General features: G+C 41.5%; 2 protein-coding genes across 5 annotated transcripts in view; one reads left to right on the plus strand and one right to left on the minus strand.

The window, feature by feature from the left end:
* The first annotated feature begins 412 nt into the window (after positions 1-412).
* LOC109966081 (complement receptor type 1-like) lies at positions 413-4558 on the plus strand. The gene is made up of 11 exons (XM_020610678.1): positions 413-501; positions 601-798; positions 1273-1372; positions 1461-1534; positions 2166-2369; positions 2472-2666; positions 2799-2895; positions 2978-3051; positions 3140-3316; positions 3408-3593; positions 4353-4558. Exons 1-11 carry the CDS (start codon positions 447-449, stop codon positions 4376-4378), a joined length of 1386 nt encoding a protein of 461 aa, XP_020466334.1. The 5' UTR covers positions 413-446; the 3' UTR covers positions 4379-4558.
* Positions 4559-4733: 175 nt separating this feature from the next.
* Positions 4734-15889, minus strand: part of scube3 (signal peptide, CUB domain, EGF-like 3) — a 73021-nt gene continuing 61865 nt past the window's right edge. For 3 of the 4 annotated variants that reach the window (XM_020610676.1, XM_020610675.1, XM_020610677.1), the window contains 14 exons: positions 14649-14765; positions 11666-11788; positions 11397-11513; positions 11174-11269; positions 10908-11024; positions 10306-10467; positions 9983-10186; positions 9056-9217; positions 8785-8952; positions 8518-8679; positions 8235-8432; positions 7958-8110; positions 7416-7495; positions 4734-7110 (listed from right to left, as the gene is read on the minus strand). In XM_020610676.1, coding sequence (XP_020466332.1) covers positions 6958-7110; positions 7416-7495; positions 7958-8110; positions 8235-8432; positions 8518-8679; positions 8785-8952; positions 9056-9217; positions 9983-10186; positions 10306-10467; positions 10908-11024; positions 11174-11269; positions 11397-11513; positions 11666-11788; positions 14649-14765 — 2012 coding nt within the window. In that variant the 3' untranslated portion in view covers positions 4734-6957. Of the gene's footprint in view, positions 7111-7415; positions 7496-7957; positions 8111-8234; positions 8433-8517; positions 8680-8784; positions 8953-9055; positions 9218-9982; positions 10187-10305; positions 10468-10907; positions 11025-11173; positions 11270-11396; positions 11514-11665; positions 11789-14648; positions 14766-15889 lie in introns of those variants that run through there. The other variant, XR_002275720.1, reaches the window with a different exon arrangement.

The following is a 15889-nucleotide window of genomic DNA, read 5'->3' on the forward strand; positions in this document are numbered from 1 at the left end:
TGCAAAAGGAGGCCCAACAAAGTACTGAGGACATAATACAGTACATTAACACACTTTTCAGAAGGCCAACATGTGTTTAAGATCCTTTTTTTATTGGTCACATGAAATATTCTAATTTTGTGAAATACTGGATTTGGGTTTTTTTGTCTTTAATCCATAATCATCAAAATTGAAACAAATAAAGGCTTGAAATATTTCACTTTGTGTGTAGTGAACTAATATAACATACAAGTTTCACTTTTTGAAACAAATGATTGAAATAAATGGACTTTTCCTCGATATTCTAATTTTTTGGCACATACCTGTAGTCCTGTCCTCGCTGTGTTTTCAGTCAGCTGTTCTCCTGGGCTGCTCCCTTGGTGCATCCCTCCTCCCTCTGCTATATATTATATCACGTTCTTCCTGTTGCCACTGGAGGTGTTTTCTCACACACGGGCACAACAAAGATGAAGATTCTCGGGTTGTATGTCGTGGGTTTGTCTTTTACCTTATTTGCTTCAGGTAAATTTAAATTACAAAAAAAACCAAAAAAAAACCACATTTCACAGATTGTGATTGTTTTTGTATTTTAACTAATGATTGTTGATCTTCCAAAAACAGCCCAAGTAAAACAGAACTGTTCAGCACCGGCGGAATACCCACACACCAGACTGGCTAAGAAATTTGCCACCAGAGAGACGTTTGACGCTGGTGACAAGGTTTACTATAAGTGCGCTGAGGACTTCACCGCATCCAGAGGCAGTCGGTCTGTGGAGTGTGTCGACGGGAAATGGACCAATCTGAATCTAAAATGCGAAAGTAAGCACCTCTTTTTACTTTTACTTTTTGCAAATAGGTGAGCAAATCCGGTTAAATGTTTTCCCCAGTAAATGACTGGTGTCGGTGACTAGTGATGTGTCGGTCGCGAACCAGTCGCTCTTTTAGGTGACAGAGCTGGCTCCTGAGCCCAGATGATGATGATGATGTTACACAACAGAATGATAGGTGATCTGTTTGGTGATCAAGGACACTCAGCATGGAGTCTTCAGGCTGAGTCCCACTAGTAGGCTACTGTACACTGCCAACAGTTAACAGGAATGTTATACACAGATCTCTGAATCCTCCCTCCAGATGTTTGTGACAACACCTGCTGAGCTTGGCATGTAGGATTTTACAGCGACTTATGTGGGTTGTTGTGCAACTCAGTAGTCGTCCCTGTCTTGTTTCTTTTCTGCCAAATCAGACGTCACCCCAGATTACTTTTCTGACCTCTCGCTGTGACTTTTTTTGCAGAGAAAACGTGTGGCAGCGCCGGAGCTCTGCCTAACGGCCAGTTCCGGTACGGAGGGAGCACACTCATCGGGGAGAGAGTCTATGCTGTATGCAATGAGGGGTAAGCTGTGCCTAAAAGAACCCATGCAAAAGTTGGTCAGAATTAGACTCTGGATGTGTTTGAGTAGCTAATTCACCTGTGTTGACAGATACACTCTGAAAGGACTGAACTTTATGACATGCAAGAGGTCTGGCTGGAGTGGTGAATTCCCGTCCTGTGAAGGTAGGCAGCATCACTGTTACTGGTTTACATCCTAAACCCATTGGTGTTATTGGCAAACCGTGATGGGCAATACTGTAATACTTAATGAGTGGGCAGGGTTGTGTTGAGTAACTACTACCTGATGTGACGCACATTCAAGGTATTTTGTTTAATCCCTTGATTAAGTCGAACCCATTTTCCATGACATCAGTAAAGTAGTAAAATAAAACAAACAAACATTGAATTGTTCAGTGTAAAGTCACACCTATGAATGATGAATTTTGGTCTCATTCAAAGAAGCAGGTTGGGGTTTTTGGATTTTCAGTGCGTTTTACAAATTTTCAAAAGTTTTAAAAAGTAAAAAGCAACTTCCATATTCATGTATCTGTATTCGTAATCAAACAATACCTTAAGTAATTAACATTTACAAGTGCCCAGTTGGGTACTTTGATACTTCAGTAATTATTGCTGAATGCTTTTTCTTATGACATTGAATTCATTTCACTTGTAATGGATTCCTTTTACATTATTGTATCACTACTTTTACTTAAGTAGAGGATCTGTACTATGCCCACAAACCATCAGTCTGCTGATTTATTCATGAGGAAAAGAAAAACAATCCCTTAATAAGTCAGATTTATTTTCTCATCAGTGGGAGAAACTACGTGCTCCCCCCCTGCAGTGGACAACTCGGTGAAGAGTGGTGGAAATGTTTCTGGGTACCGAGTGGGAGACAGCGTGACCTTCACCTGCAGTCAGGGTTTCCAGCTGGATGGCGCTCAGCAGATCACCTGTGGCCCCGATGGGCAGTGGCAGCCTCAGTCCCCTCGATGCCTGCCCTCACCAGACAAACAAAGTAAGTTTATATTTCTACTGGATAACTAAAATGTGTAGTACGACAAATTGTCCCCATGTTGTTCTCTCAACTGACACTTTCCTCTCTGGAATCCCTGTCCAGCAGGTGGATGCGGTGTGCCACTAACCAACGACGACTCTCACGCCAACCTTGCTGACCAGTACATCACAATTACTTCTTTTGCTTCTCGTGACAAGGTGCAATATGTGTGTGATGTTGGATACGTTCAAACAGGTGGCACCAAGTACCGCACATGTACTGATGGAAAGTGGACGCCACTGAAGCTAAAATGTGAACGTAGGAACCTTTTGTACACTTTTCACAGTTAACTAATGCACTGTACGTCTCCAATACAGTGGACATAAATCTAAAGGATAAAAATGTGAGATTTAAACTTTTAAAACTTTCCTTTTTCCTCATCTTCAAAAGGAAAGCTTTGTGGCTCTGCAGGAGAGATTCAAAACGGAGAGTTTACATATACTGGAGTAGAGTTTGGAGACACTGCTACAGCGGTTTGTAACAATGGGTAAGAAAATTTCCTGTGCTGGTTTCCTACATGCAGTAGTATTATTTAGACTTGAACTGTGTCTTCTACATCCTGTCCTCAGGTATGCGCTTGTAGGAAGGGCAACTAGACGCTGCATGAGTAATGGCTGGGATGGACGTGTTCCTGAGTGTGAAGGTCCAGTGGACTAACAAAACATTTGTTTACTGGATTTACATTTTCCTGAGTCTCTTTTGGCATTTTAAAACTACCATATCTCTTGCAGCTGTGGAATGTGCAGAGCCTCCAGTGGTGGCAAACGCAGAAATGATAGGCCCTCAGGAGCCGCCTTACACATACAGGACTGTGGTTCGCTATCAGTGTCACGTGGGAACCCTTATTGGACAAAAGGAGATTTGGTGTACCATGAATGGGACATGGAGCGCGTCTCCTCAGTGCAAAGGTTCTAGACAATCTTTGTATACCTTTTACTTAACCTTAGTTCATTGTTTTTGTCATGAATACAGTAAATACTGAGTTCGTTTTCCTCACAGAAACAACATGCCCGTCTCCAAATGTCCACAATGCCTTCTGGATGGGAGCTCGGAATGGCGGATATCTGTACAGGGACACTATATCAATAGAGTGTAAGATGGGCTACGACATGACTGGTCCGAACACCATTACCTGTGATAGCGATGGCAAATGGAAACCTGGTCTGCCCAACTGTAAACGCAAATGTAAGTAAACTCTTTTCTGCACACACCGCCCACACTTGTACAACTGTATGCACTTTAATGCAACACTTCCGCCATAACATCTGTTTACGAATTATACATCTGATAAATGTACAAGTTCAACTATATGTTTATTATTGAGGGCACAGTTGAAGGTGCTGTTGTTCACAAGTGTCTCTATATTTTTGTCCTCCCTAGCTCCATACATTAGAGGGTCAGAATATTAGGAACACCTCTGAACATAATGTAGTCCGGTACAACACTATCTTTACCTATGACTGCAATAATAAATATATAATTGAATTTTTACATTTATGACAATTTCACCAACAACAAACATTGTGGACACAGGTGACGACACCGGGCCCAACGCGCATCCCCCGTGAACATAGTCAACATGCGCTTATGGGCCAGTGGAGGTGATAAAGCTCTGTTCACATGGAGGCCCTCTTTACATTGACCTTATAATGTCTACACATACAGACATGTTGAGTTGGAGCCTCATCAAACTAGTTCCCCATGTTAGTTTTGAACAGATGTTAACCCCAGCAGAAGGGGCCATCTTTCGCTTGATGTTACATGATACAGAGCCTCTAGCAGCAAAGCTAGAAATAGCAACTCGTGCTTGCGTCATGTTAAGGTTTTTCAGGAGACACACTCAAGAACGTAAACAATCTTGCGTAGTTCAAAGCGTCTGTGTCCGCGTACTTACATAAGGCATGTTCAGGTCCTTAACACATACTGCTTTTTGTTTCCCCCCAGTGTCTCGCGCCCACCGGAGGAACTAATGTGGTGACTGTGTTCATCCCACCTGTAGTCAACCCACAACAGGCAGAGGAGGATGAAAATGGAGATTCTTAAGCTAACAATGTCTTTTAAAAATGCAGATCAACATTTTAATACACTAAGATTTTCTTATTTGCTCAAAATTTGTGTAAACTCAGACATTAAAATGTGTTTAAAGTGAAGCTGAAGTACAGTATATTTATTTTGATAAGTGTTTTGGGCAGTAACAAGTACAAACTTTTCTTTCATCTCTGTACAGTACATCGTTCTTTTCTTTTTTTAAACAGTTGATAATGTGTACCATCTCTACAGACTAAACGGTGTGACCATTTCAGGAACAAACAAGCTACAAGAAAACAAGAACACCAATTCCATTCATTTAAAAAGACAATACAAAATCCAGACATTTCTTTACATAAGCAATATCAATTCAAGTGCAAATATCATTATCAACTCTATGATACATCATAGTAAACTCTCATTAAAAGGCAACAATAAAAAAAAATGTATCAGGTTGCAGAAGCTGGTACAACGGGAAGTTTTAGAGAATAAGGGTACATAGGCCGAGCGAGTGCACTGGACTGCCTGCACGATGGCGTCTATGCCGAGACAGAAATGTAAGTAATCTCAGACTAAATTGTAAACCGACACGAGTTCTTTGTGGCTTGGCCCAGCATTGCCCTCAAGTTTGGCAGCACGGTCAAAGTCCCTTTTTGTCATCCTAAAGTTCAGGTTCTTAAATACTGGCTGGTACATAGAGTTGTACGATTCCACTTATTTTTATTTATTTACATGAGTGAAGACAACATCCTCCCTGAAATATTCATCAGGTATCTGTGACTAAGTGTTGATTCATTTTAGTTTCTTTTGGGAGCTGAAAATATAGATTAAGAGAAGGTTGAGATCATCAGTGTCACTTGCCACTTGACAGTGATTTGGCAGATCCTAATATGAAGCAGAGAGTTAGATTCTTACTAAACGTTATTTATTTTACCCTGTTTGGTTGCCGTTCTGAAATCACAAAGACTGTGTTTTACACATCAGATACTCAGATTATATTACATTCTAACAGACTTAATATTTTTAGTATTTCTCTGAATAACAGAGCAGTTACACACTGTATTGAAACCTAAACACCTTCTGCCCATGGTGTCTGACCAGTATTTATTACAGTGAGTCTTAACAAAACTGTGGCCCAGAACATATTTCACAAGCTGTTGACAGATTGGGTGTAACCAAAATTCTGGTTATTTTCATTCATTGCACTTTGTTAGGATGACGGGTTCCAAGTCTAGTACACACAAGAACATGACCCGCCCTTTCTGTGCGGTTTTGGACAGAACCAAATGTGAGTGGGGTGTTAGGAGGAGAGGAGGGGCGAGGGAGGAGAGGAGGGGCGAGGGGGGAGGGAGGAGGGCGTCTTTGGATTCGAGACAAGTCGAACATCATGGGCACAAAGTGTTATTGGGGGTTCATAAACAAATTAGCATAAACTAATTAGGATTAAAGAAGTCGAGCCTAGTCTAATTTATTTTCATTATTTACAAGATTGAAATATAAACAATAAAACTGGTAGTCCACGGACAGACACTGTGTGATTATTGACTTTGTGTAAGAACTAAAGCATTTCAGATTCTGAGCTTGCTTTTACTTTAAACCTACAGACTATTAGTGAGTATATCAGAAAGGCGATATGAGATTGAAGACTTAAAGTGACCTTTTATAAGAAGCAGCAAACATAATGTCCCTCAGACATTCATTTCCCTCTCTCTCCCTCTGACACGTGTTCCACTAGACATCACATAACCTCATTTCTGTGGCTCTCTATTAGTTTATTCATCTCCTAGAATATCCATTGTGTTCCCGAAATGACAAACCATGTTTTTGTTTTAAGTTGGCTTCAAGAAGAGCAACAAACATTATCTGAAGGTTGGAAAATGCCAGCACAGTCTACACAGATGGAACAAAACATAGATTAACTCTTAACAGTAACCCCCTTGAAAACCGCTCTAAGAGCTCAGATATTTTAAGGCTTTGAATGACCTGGAATGCAGCTGACACGAGTTTAACAATCGCTCCTCTGCAAGGACAGCGCACGGACACTGAGGATGGAACCAGGGTTACACAACACTGACAATCATACTCAGCGGTAGGAATTGGAGCTCATTTAAACGAACATGATAACAAGCTCTATCAAGTTCAAACAATGCACAAAAACATCACTCCTACTGTCTGAAATAGGCGTTTCTATTGTTTTACGTGGTTTCATTGCACAACAATAGAAACCAAAACCACTCACATACTTGACATCCCCACTAAACGTTTAAGCTCGGGACTGCAAACCAGTGCTGAATGGAGCTGACAAAAAAAAGGAAAAACTAAAATGGAAATGTTCAGTATTTCTCACGTCTGCATAGTATTTATTGTCAAAGCCTATGGGAAAATAAGAGGGTAAACATAGTAGTATGCGTCGTGTTTTTAAGCCCTGTGAGTGTTGCGGTATGTGGCCTGTAAAGTGGAAGGGGATGTCAGGGGGAAAGGGGGGCTCGTGATCCGGTGTGTCAGCAGCTGTGTGACCTTTTTACTTGTATGGTCGCAGAAAAGCAGAGACTTTGCTGCTTATGAGACGTATGAAGGAGCGGGGAAGCATCTCGTTGGACTCCCGAGTGGTGTACTTAAAGTAGTTGTTTGGGTGAGCCAGCACATCAAACAGAGTCTTAATCAGTTTTTTATCCTGTAGGGAGGAAGAAACAGGTACAAACATATTATTGTCCTTAGTAATCGTCTTGGTCATATTAGAAATGGTTACACAATGCTTGAAAACAAATTAGCACTTGTGTTATGACAGTATTGACTAATCCTTTTAGCATTAATGTGCCATCTGACTCATGCAAGAACCAATACCTTTGCAAGCAACAGCTTTGTTTACCTCAACTGCACCTTTTCTGTATAGTATTGCTTGACTGAAACACCTCCCACAGCTGGTCTTTTCTGTTTCAACAATAAATGAAGAACAAAGAAAGAAGTAAAACAGCTAACCTTGAGGATTTCCTGATGGTTTTCTGATGCGTAGAGTCTTCCATCTCGAACTATGTCCTCTACTAGCTGCTCATAGTCCTCTAAATTCATGAAAACAATACAAAACCCAATGATTACTAGTCACGTCATGAAATACTTTAGCATATCTATAAAATGGTTCAGATGACGAGAAACTCCCTTTGACACCATGTACTGTCATCTAATGAGCCTTTTTAGGCCATTTAATGTGTTGTGTTCTCCAAAATGTACAGAAGAGGATTTGGGCCACTGAGGGTGCAGGCAGAAATCACAGATGAGTACCTCATAACCTAGACAAAGAAAACCAAAACCATCTGCATGGCTACATATTACTAGAGGTAACATGTTTTATTTTTTGTTTACCAGACCATGTAAGACTATTTGTTGCTTATGATTTCAAGTTTTCTCTTATAAGAATAAGATTGTTTTATCTTTCAAAAGTTTCTCAGTTTGCAAATTATAACTATTTAGACTGTCTCTCTCTAGTGAAACATCTTGGTGTGATAAAGGAGCATGCTACATACCATCATAAGTGACGTAGGGGATCTGAAAGCCTCTGGCGCTGTTGGCCTCATTGGACTTGAAGTTAATCCAGAGACGTCTGGAGCGAGCTGTGAAGGCGATGGGCCGCTCGTACGTCTGACATGTCTCATAGGTGGTGATGGATGTAGCTGACCCTTGCGGGAGTACAAAGAGGAGAAAGATGACTAGGTTTTCAATAATGTTCCTTATATGGTGCATCTGCATATAAATATAAGCCATTAATTCCAGTGAACCACAACCAGAAATAGGGGCACTCACAGTTCTTCCTCATAACCAACACATCTCCACACTCGTCCTCTGAGGGCAGGAAAATCTCTGGCACCACAATTAGGATCTTGCGCTTGCTGGGCGGGTTGATGTTCCAAATACACTCCACATTAGCAGGATAATTACCAGGATAGTTTGGTGACTCAATGTAACCCATGAACTCACCCATCTCTCCACCGCATTGCCTGTCTAGACATACACAAACAAAACAAATCAGACTTCAGCTTAGGTTTAGGAAATGTGTAAACAGCAAAACCCCAATTTTCAAACTCACTCTTGCACTGTGAGACACTTGTGGCCCCATCAAAATCTGTGGTGGTGTTCCCAGGGCAGGAGATACAGTAGTTCTGTCTAAACTCTGTCTGATAGGTCCCCACTGGGCAGCGGATACACCGGTGTACTGTTGTGTTGTAGTAATGACCTGGAGAGCACTGAACTGCAGGGTCACATTGAACAAACACATTAGTGGGCAGGGTGGCGCAGATTAATTACATAATATTTAAGTATATTTTCCTGCAGTTCATGAAGAGCAAAAGCTGACCTTTGACTTCACAGTCGTGGAAGGAGCTGGCACCTTCCCGCTTGGTGCTCAGACCTCCTCCACAGGGGAAGCACAGGGTCCGTCCCAAATCTGGCTGGTAGGTTCCCTGAGGACACAGCTGGCAAGGTTTGAACCCATCGATGGAGAAGGACCCTGTTGGACACTGGCCTGATTTACAGAACACAAACAGGAGGTTTACCAAGGAAAGCAGACGTTTGCTGGATCAGATTTACATGTTTAACACTGTCTCTGGGATTTTAGACCAGGCTACCTGCACAGGAGGAGATGTTTCGTGCTCCCATAGGCCCGTGGCCATCACTGCCAGGGCAGAGGTCACAGGCCAGCTGCCCCTCCTTCTCCTGGAAAGTGCCGGGTGGACACTGAACACAGCGTTCTTGCTCACCATGGTAGTAAGACCCCGGCAAGCATCTGACTGAGAGAATACCCACAGTGACTCCAGTCAAAGATGACACTTCATTTTGATCACACACACACACATAAATGCAAACCTTTAAATCTATCTTAGTTTTCTTGTCAACGAATGTGCTCCAAGAACAAGGGCACAGTAAACTTGAAGTCCAGCTGTGCGTATGAATGCAATCCAATACAACAACCCTGACAAAACTGATACTGTCATAACGTTTCAATATCAAAGACATTGTCAGAAATATGTAAAATATATGTTCATATTTGAGGCCATAGATAAATGAGATATTCTGCTTGACTACATTTTAGTGAGAGGTGTTTCACATTTTTGGGAACAGATTTTTAGAAACACCTCAGAACAGCGCCCTGACTATGACCTCGATGTTAACACATACAGTACTCTGTGACAGTGTCATTAAACTGAACACAGCATTGCCATTGCTGTGTGTGTGTGTGCGCGCGTGTGAGTCCGCACTGCAGATGGCCGCCTCGGTTCTGTACCGCAGAAAGATCCCTTGGCCAATAAATATGATTATCACTATCAGAAAAGTAGGTTTTATGGCAGACAGGTGAATTTTGTATGCATCAGAGTACAGGTGTACCTAATATAGTGGACACGGAGTGTATACTTCACCTCAGTTCCCTGTATTGTACATTATAACAGCATATGGCCTAAGATAAGGTTAAATTTGTCCTTACAGTTCTTACATCTAGTCAGTTTTAACCGTACTGTAAAACAGCTGACGCTTCCGGTCCTGCTCTCCAGTCTTACCACATCGGCCATTGTCCCTCTCCCAGCCTGGGCCACAGTTCTCCGGAATGGGAGAAGCCTGGGGAAGTTTTTGGGCCACCTCATATTCCAAACCGGCAACTCGAATCAGGAAGCGCTCCTGGTTTATGGACTTCTTCAAAGCCTTGATGTACGTCTTAACCTGCTTCTCCATTCGCTGCCTCAGACAGCTGAGATTGCAACTGCCTGATTATGCATAAGGAAATAAAACTCTTCATTAAAAAATGAAATCTGTTAGCTGTACAGTACAATGGTCACAAGGCTGTGAGCGTTGGCAATGTTTTGTTTTAAAGGAAATGACTGACCTGTAGTGTCTCCAGGTTTGACCTCAGCTTCCAGCTCCAATGTAATGTGTGTAACCTCTTTGTTAGTGGGGTTGCGAGCACGTCGCCCTTTAGCTTTCTTGGAGGAGTCACATTTAAGGTTGACAAATGTTACCAGGCAGTTGCTGCAGGGCTGGCCTCCTCCTGTGGATGCATAATATCACAGTGTTTGTCAGACAGTATGGTACAAAATATCAGTAAACACCAATCACAGGTTAATAATCATTCAGAAAAACCATTAACAGTTACATTTTGGCTGTGATTTGGCTTTGATTGTTTTCATTTTGATTAATCTGCTGATTATTTTCTCAGTTAATCAACAAATCATTTAGTCTATAAAAAGTCAGATACTCATGGAAATGAAATGCGACAGAAAAACACAACAGCAACTGCTCACATTTCAGCAGACGCTGCCAGCGAATGCTTGGCAATGAATGACTGAAACTGTTAATCCGGTGTAAAAAATAGTTGCATATAGATTTTCTGCCAATCGTCAAACTGATTTGAATCATATACCTCCTTTACATCTCTGTACATAACAGCATACTGTACGTACACAGCAGCACGTGCAGGTGAAGACTGACCTGGCCCTAGTGTTCGTCCCCTGTCCTCTGTCCGGCCAGTCATTTTAGGGTGTAAATGACATTTGGCATTTTTAATCTTGAAAGAAGCTGTCTGCTTAACTGGAGGAGCAGAAGTCTCTACAGACAAACAACAACAGCGAGTAAGAGCACACTAAAACATCAGTATCGCTGCAGAAAGCCCAGACCATCTGCATAGCTGTCATTGACAGATTATTGTTGTTGATGTTGAAGAGTGTTTGAATATAAGAATCTAGAGGGCAGCGAACCTATGCAGCTCTGACTGCTGCTGGAGTTGAGCCTGGCGGGGGACTTTCCTCTGAGGATGGGAATACCACAACTGACCGAGTAGCTGTTGTCAGATTCTGCAAAAGGTCATGCAAAAAAAAAAACAACAAAAACAAAAAAAAGTTTACAAAATGTTTGGAATTTTGAGTTTAAGATGTAAATGTGTGGTGTTTTATGACTGTTCTTCCACAGGGAGGGACATACCTGCCAGATAGTGAGCCTTAGAGGCACAGGTAAGAGAGCAGCTCTCTTTCTTTCCCGTTTTGCTACAGGTCAGAGTGGCCTTTGGTGCTACCAGTCCAGGAGGACATTTCACCAGCTCTGAGCAAAAACAAAACCCATAATGAATCACACTGTCAACAAAGAAAGCTGAGAGGAAGAGAGAAATCACCTAGGCGCTACATCGGGGACACTGATGTGTGCGTGCATGCCTTACAATGGATTCACCACAGGGGGGCAGTGCTGCTACATACCAATACAGTCTTTCTTGTTCCAGTGCAGCTTGTACCCTGGTGGACAGGTACACTCGTAGCTTCCCAGAGTGTTTATGCAGCCATATTTACAGCCCCCACGATTTATACTGCATTCATCAATATCTGAGAATAGATATATTAACATATAGACATTTAGTAGATGTGCATAAGTAACACTAAAAGAATTAAGTGCACACACTTATCTTGACTCTAAAACATCAAAAAGTGAGACTTTTTATTGATAAAAATTATATCAAACACACCAAGAACTTATGTCATCAGTTATAAATAATCTGGAGTCAATTTTCTTCAAAATGAAAGAGAAAGACACATTAAGAAACAATACAGCACTGAATGATGAGTTCTTGTGAGGTCAGTTCAATTCTTTCTGTCAGAGTCAAATACTGCGAAGATTAACGCGTTTGCTTGTAAACAGAAGTGATTCCTCTTCCTGACGTCGCCACATTTAATTTCATCGTCAAAACACCTCTGCTCTTCAGAGAGGATTATTGTGGTACGCACTAAATTATAGGCGCTTTTTCAAATGCATGCTATGCTCAAGCCACTAAAAGCATCCGGGATCCAGATGTAGGCTGGCTACCATTGACTGCAGACAGAAAATTAGTTTAGTGACTAGACCTGAGGATGCAGTAGGCTGCGGACAAGTGGCAAAAGAGACTGAGTTAATGGCAGTGATTGACGATCTGGCCTACTGATATGAAATGCTCTTTCTTGTCTCATTCAATTATTCACCCTGAATAAAAACCGTTTGCGTGTCGCTGCACTCCCAGAAGATGATGATGATTTCATCAATAGTGCTATGCCAATGTGTAGCCAGAGCAGCTTGGAAATGTTGTGAGAGATGCACTATGTATCCTCTGCATCACACCACTCGATTTAAAGGACAAAGAACTCTAATGAATATCTGATGGAAGCAGAGCTCATCTGCCAGCAACTGTTGTTGTTCCTCCCATATGGGTGAAATGTAACCAAATGGATGTATTCTGACCTCGCTGTAGATCTCTTTAGTCTTTTGTTTTTCTCGCATATTCTCACAGAACAGACCAGAGAAGTGCCAAGAAAGAAAAACACTCTGACATTTAGACTCAACAAGTGCTTTGTGTCATGGAGAGGAATTTTGGAATGGGTTGGAGAGTTCATGGAAATGTCATCGTCTATAATTCTAATCAATTTTTTTTGTGATTATTCATCAATGTCAGCAACTACAGGTCCACACAACAACATAATGCGAGTTTTAAAGTGGGCATTTTTTCCCCCACAGGCACCGTCTGAACAGCTTTTCTGTATTTCATAATTCCACTAAAGTCTTACTGTTAAGATATCAACTTAAACTGTATGTGTTTGGGGGGATCAAATATCTGTCTTGTCCTTGGATCTGTTTTCACATACAAGAAAGCATTTCTGATGCAGTCAGGATCAATGAGGTCAAGTCAAAATTACTTAGTTATTTAGTCACAACTACTCTGAGTATATTTTTTTTACGAGATAAGCAAAAGAGGCTGGATTGTTTTGCTAGCTAAGAGGGAGAATGGGTGGATATACTCTCACTTGGGAGGAATGTTGACAGGTCTAGGCAAAATGCTTGACAGCAGGTCACTGATCTAATTGAGTTTGTTTTAGGGTAAGTCTATTGTTAAACACTGAGCACAGCTTTCTGGATTGTTTGGCAGTTATATTTCGGTTGATAAACCACACAGGAAAAGACCTAAACTTGGTTATGACTGCGGGTGAGGAAAGTACAACAGGGAGCACCATAAATCTCTGGGGTTATCTAGCAGTTCCGACAACGCCGGTGAAAAGCAAGGGGAAATCATTCATCACCAGCTCTCACAACAATGGTATGGGGAGTCATTTATGCCTGACCATCTTCTCCTCTCAGCAGCTCGGTGTGGCCTGATCAGTCTATCATGTCAGTGAAAGACTTACAAATTCCCTTAACTTGCAGCTAATATTGCTGCCTACTGTACGTGCTGAATGTCCTGTGCTGAATGATCCCAAGAACCCTGTAGGTCCACTCAGAATACAGTTCTGATCGAAGTGAAAGCACTACCTCCCAGCAGAATACAGTTTAACAGCATCGCAAACCACCTAAAAAAATGTTTTCATTGCAGGAGCTTCATAGAAGTGGTATCTGTTGCCGGTTAACTTTAATGCATAGTGCATAATTCTCTAAGATGTTCCTGTTATTATGTGTATATCCTAGTTAGACACATTTTTAAAGGCCTTTTAAGCTTTTTATTTATTTTTTACTTTTTTACTTTTTGAGGGTGTAACAAATTGCATTGTTGTGTTTGTGCATACCCCATGATCCCACACTACACATCACCACTCCCTCAATGTCTCAGTAACATTCCTTATTCTACATTCAGTTTCAACATTCCTGATCAGTAGACCTGTCAAATTACAAACACAGAAGTAATCACTGCAAAGCTATGTATTTCAACTGCAAGCACCCTCTCTCTCTCTCCCACAACCACTGTGAGGCCCTGAGGCATTGGAGGCAGCAGCAGATTCTAAATGGCAATACAAGCTCCTTCAAAGGGCTGCTGCAGCACCCTGATGTGCTATGGCGGGCCTCTTGCTGCCTGCCACACACCTCCTGTCACCAAAGGCTGTTTCTGCTATCTGTACCACATCAGAGTACAGTAGGTAGCTGCTAATACTTGATGGACATGCTCATATCCTACTGTGGCTTTTCATGTTTTAGTCCATTAACAGCAGCACAAGTTGTCTACAACTTTTTATTACCGTCAAGTGTAGGGTAAGTTCTTTGATTGATTTTCTGCCCTCCAGGCAGCCACCTGTTTCAGTTCATTTGAAAATCAACTTGCATAGACTTTACACTGGCCTGAGACAGGTAAACCATCAGAATGAGTATTTAGTTACATTTAGTTTCATCCCAGCTGGAACCATTGAGCTGGTTTCTGATTGACTGATTGATTGAACTGATGTGCTGGCTCACCTCCGCAGTGTGCCAGTCCATAGAGGACGTAGCCTTTATGACAAAGGCACTGGAAACTGCCAGCAGAGTTGACACAAAAGTGGTCACAGGCGCGGTCGAAAGAGCATTCGTCAATGTCTGTGTAGAGAGAAAGAGATGTCGTTAGAAACTTCTCAAACAGTTCAACAAATTACAAGAAAAAACATCTTTAGATTTTCAAACAGAGCTCCCCCTTGTCCTCCTGACATGGCATGTTTTTCAGTTCCCATCTTTTGTATTGTATTCACTGCAACGGGTCAAATCACATGGCACAGCAACAACAAGAAAAGGTGCATTTTGAAAAGAAGTCATCTCCTGTTTGTTGTTCGGTATCATGGTTGACCTCTTGCGGTCTTTCAGCTTTCCATTTCGATGCACCGAAATGGAATTTTCAAAGGATTTTTGAAATAAAAAGCAACTGCAGCAGGAGTCAAAAGAAAGTCTGCTTTTCTTCTGATAATAAGAGCTGAAGGGCTGTTTTTCCTCCCCACATAAAACCTGCCAATCACTTTCCCTTTCCTCCTCTTAACCATAAATGTTCCACAGTTGTTTGAAATCCTATAATCTGACCTGTCAGTCTTTTGTTCTAAGGTCATATGGGTATATTATGGGTTGAAAAATTGCTCTAAAATCCACTGATCAGTGTAATATTTAGATAAATGTCTCATAGAATGAATGAATGTCTCTGTTTCTCATCACACTTTCAAATTGTGACAGTTCTTTTCTTCTTGTTGATAGCGGTGTTAGGCAAGTTAGGTGCAACGTCATAAAATAACACAATGTACTGTAATCAGTTAGTTACTGAGAGAAAATATGAAATTAAATTAGTTACTAATCAAAATGTTGGTGATTTCAAAAGGTTGCATCTGATCGAATTCTATATATTCAGTTATATGTGAAATACAACAGTCATTCTGTTGCTCTGCATCTTTTCGTTGTGCAGGAATGTGGGTCAACAAATGGAACAAATCTGAGTATAACACCATCAAGGGTAGGATGGCTTACAAGGAGCTGTCTTAACATCCAGATAGGCTCCATTCATTTGGCAGCACGCGCTCAAATTCTGATCATTGGTTTTGATCAGTTCTCTTGTTTGACTTTGCACCACTTTTCGTCTGCCAGTCAAATCATTCCTCATTGTTCTAAGCAACCTGAGTCTGCCATGCCTGGCCGCGACAACACCAAGGTGGGTGGCCATGTTGCCGGACAAGAACCCCTTCCAC

The sequence above is a fragment of the Monopterus albus genome, unplaced genomic scaffold (genome assembly GCF_001952655.1).
Source record: "Monopterus albus unplaced genomic scaffold, M_albus_1.0 scaffold106.1, whole genome shotgun sequence".
Taxonomy (NCBI): Eukaryota; Metazoa; Chordata; class Actinopteri; order Synbranchiformes; family Synbranchidae; genus Monopterus; species Monopterus albus.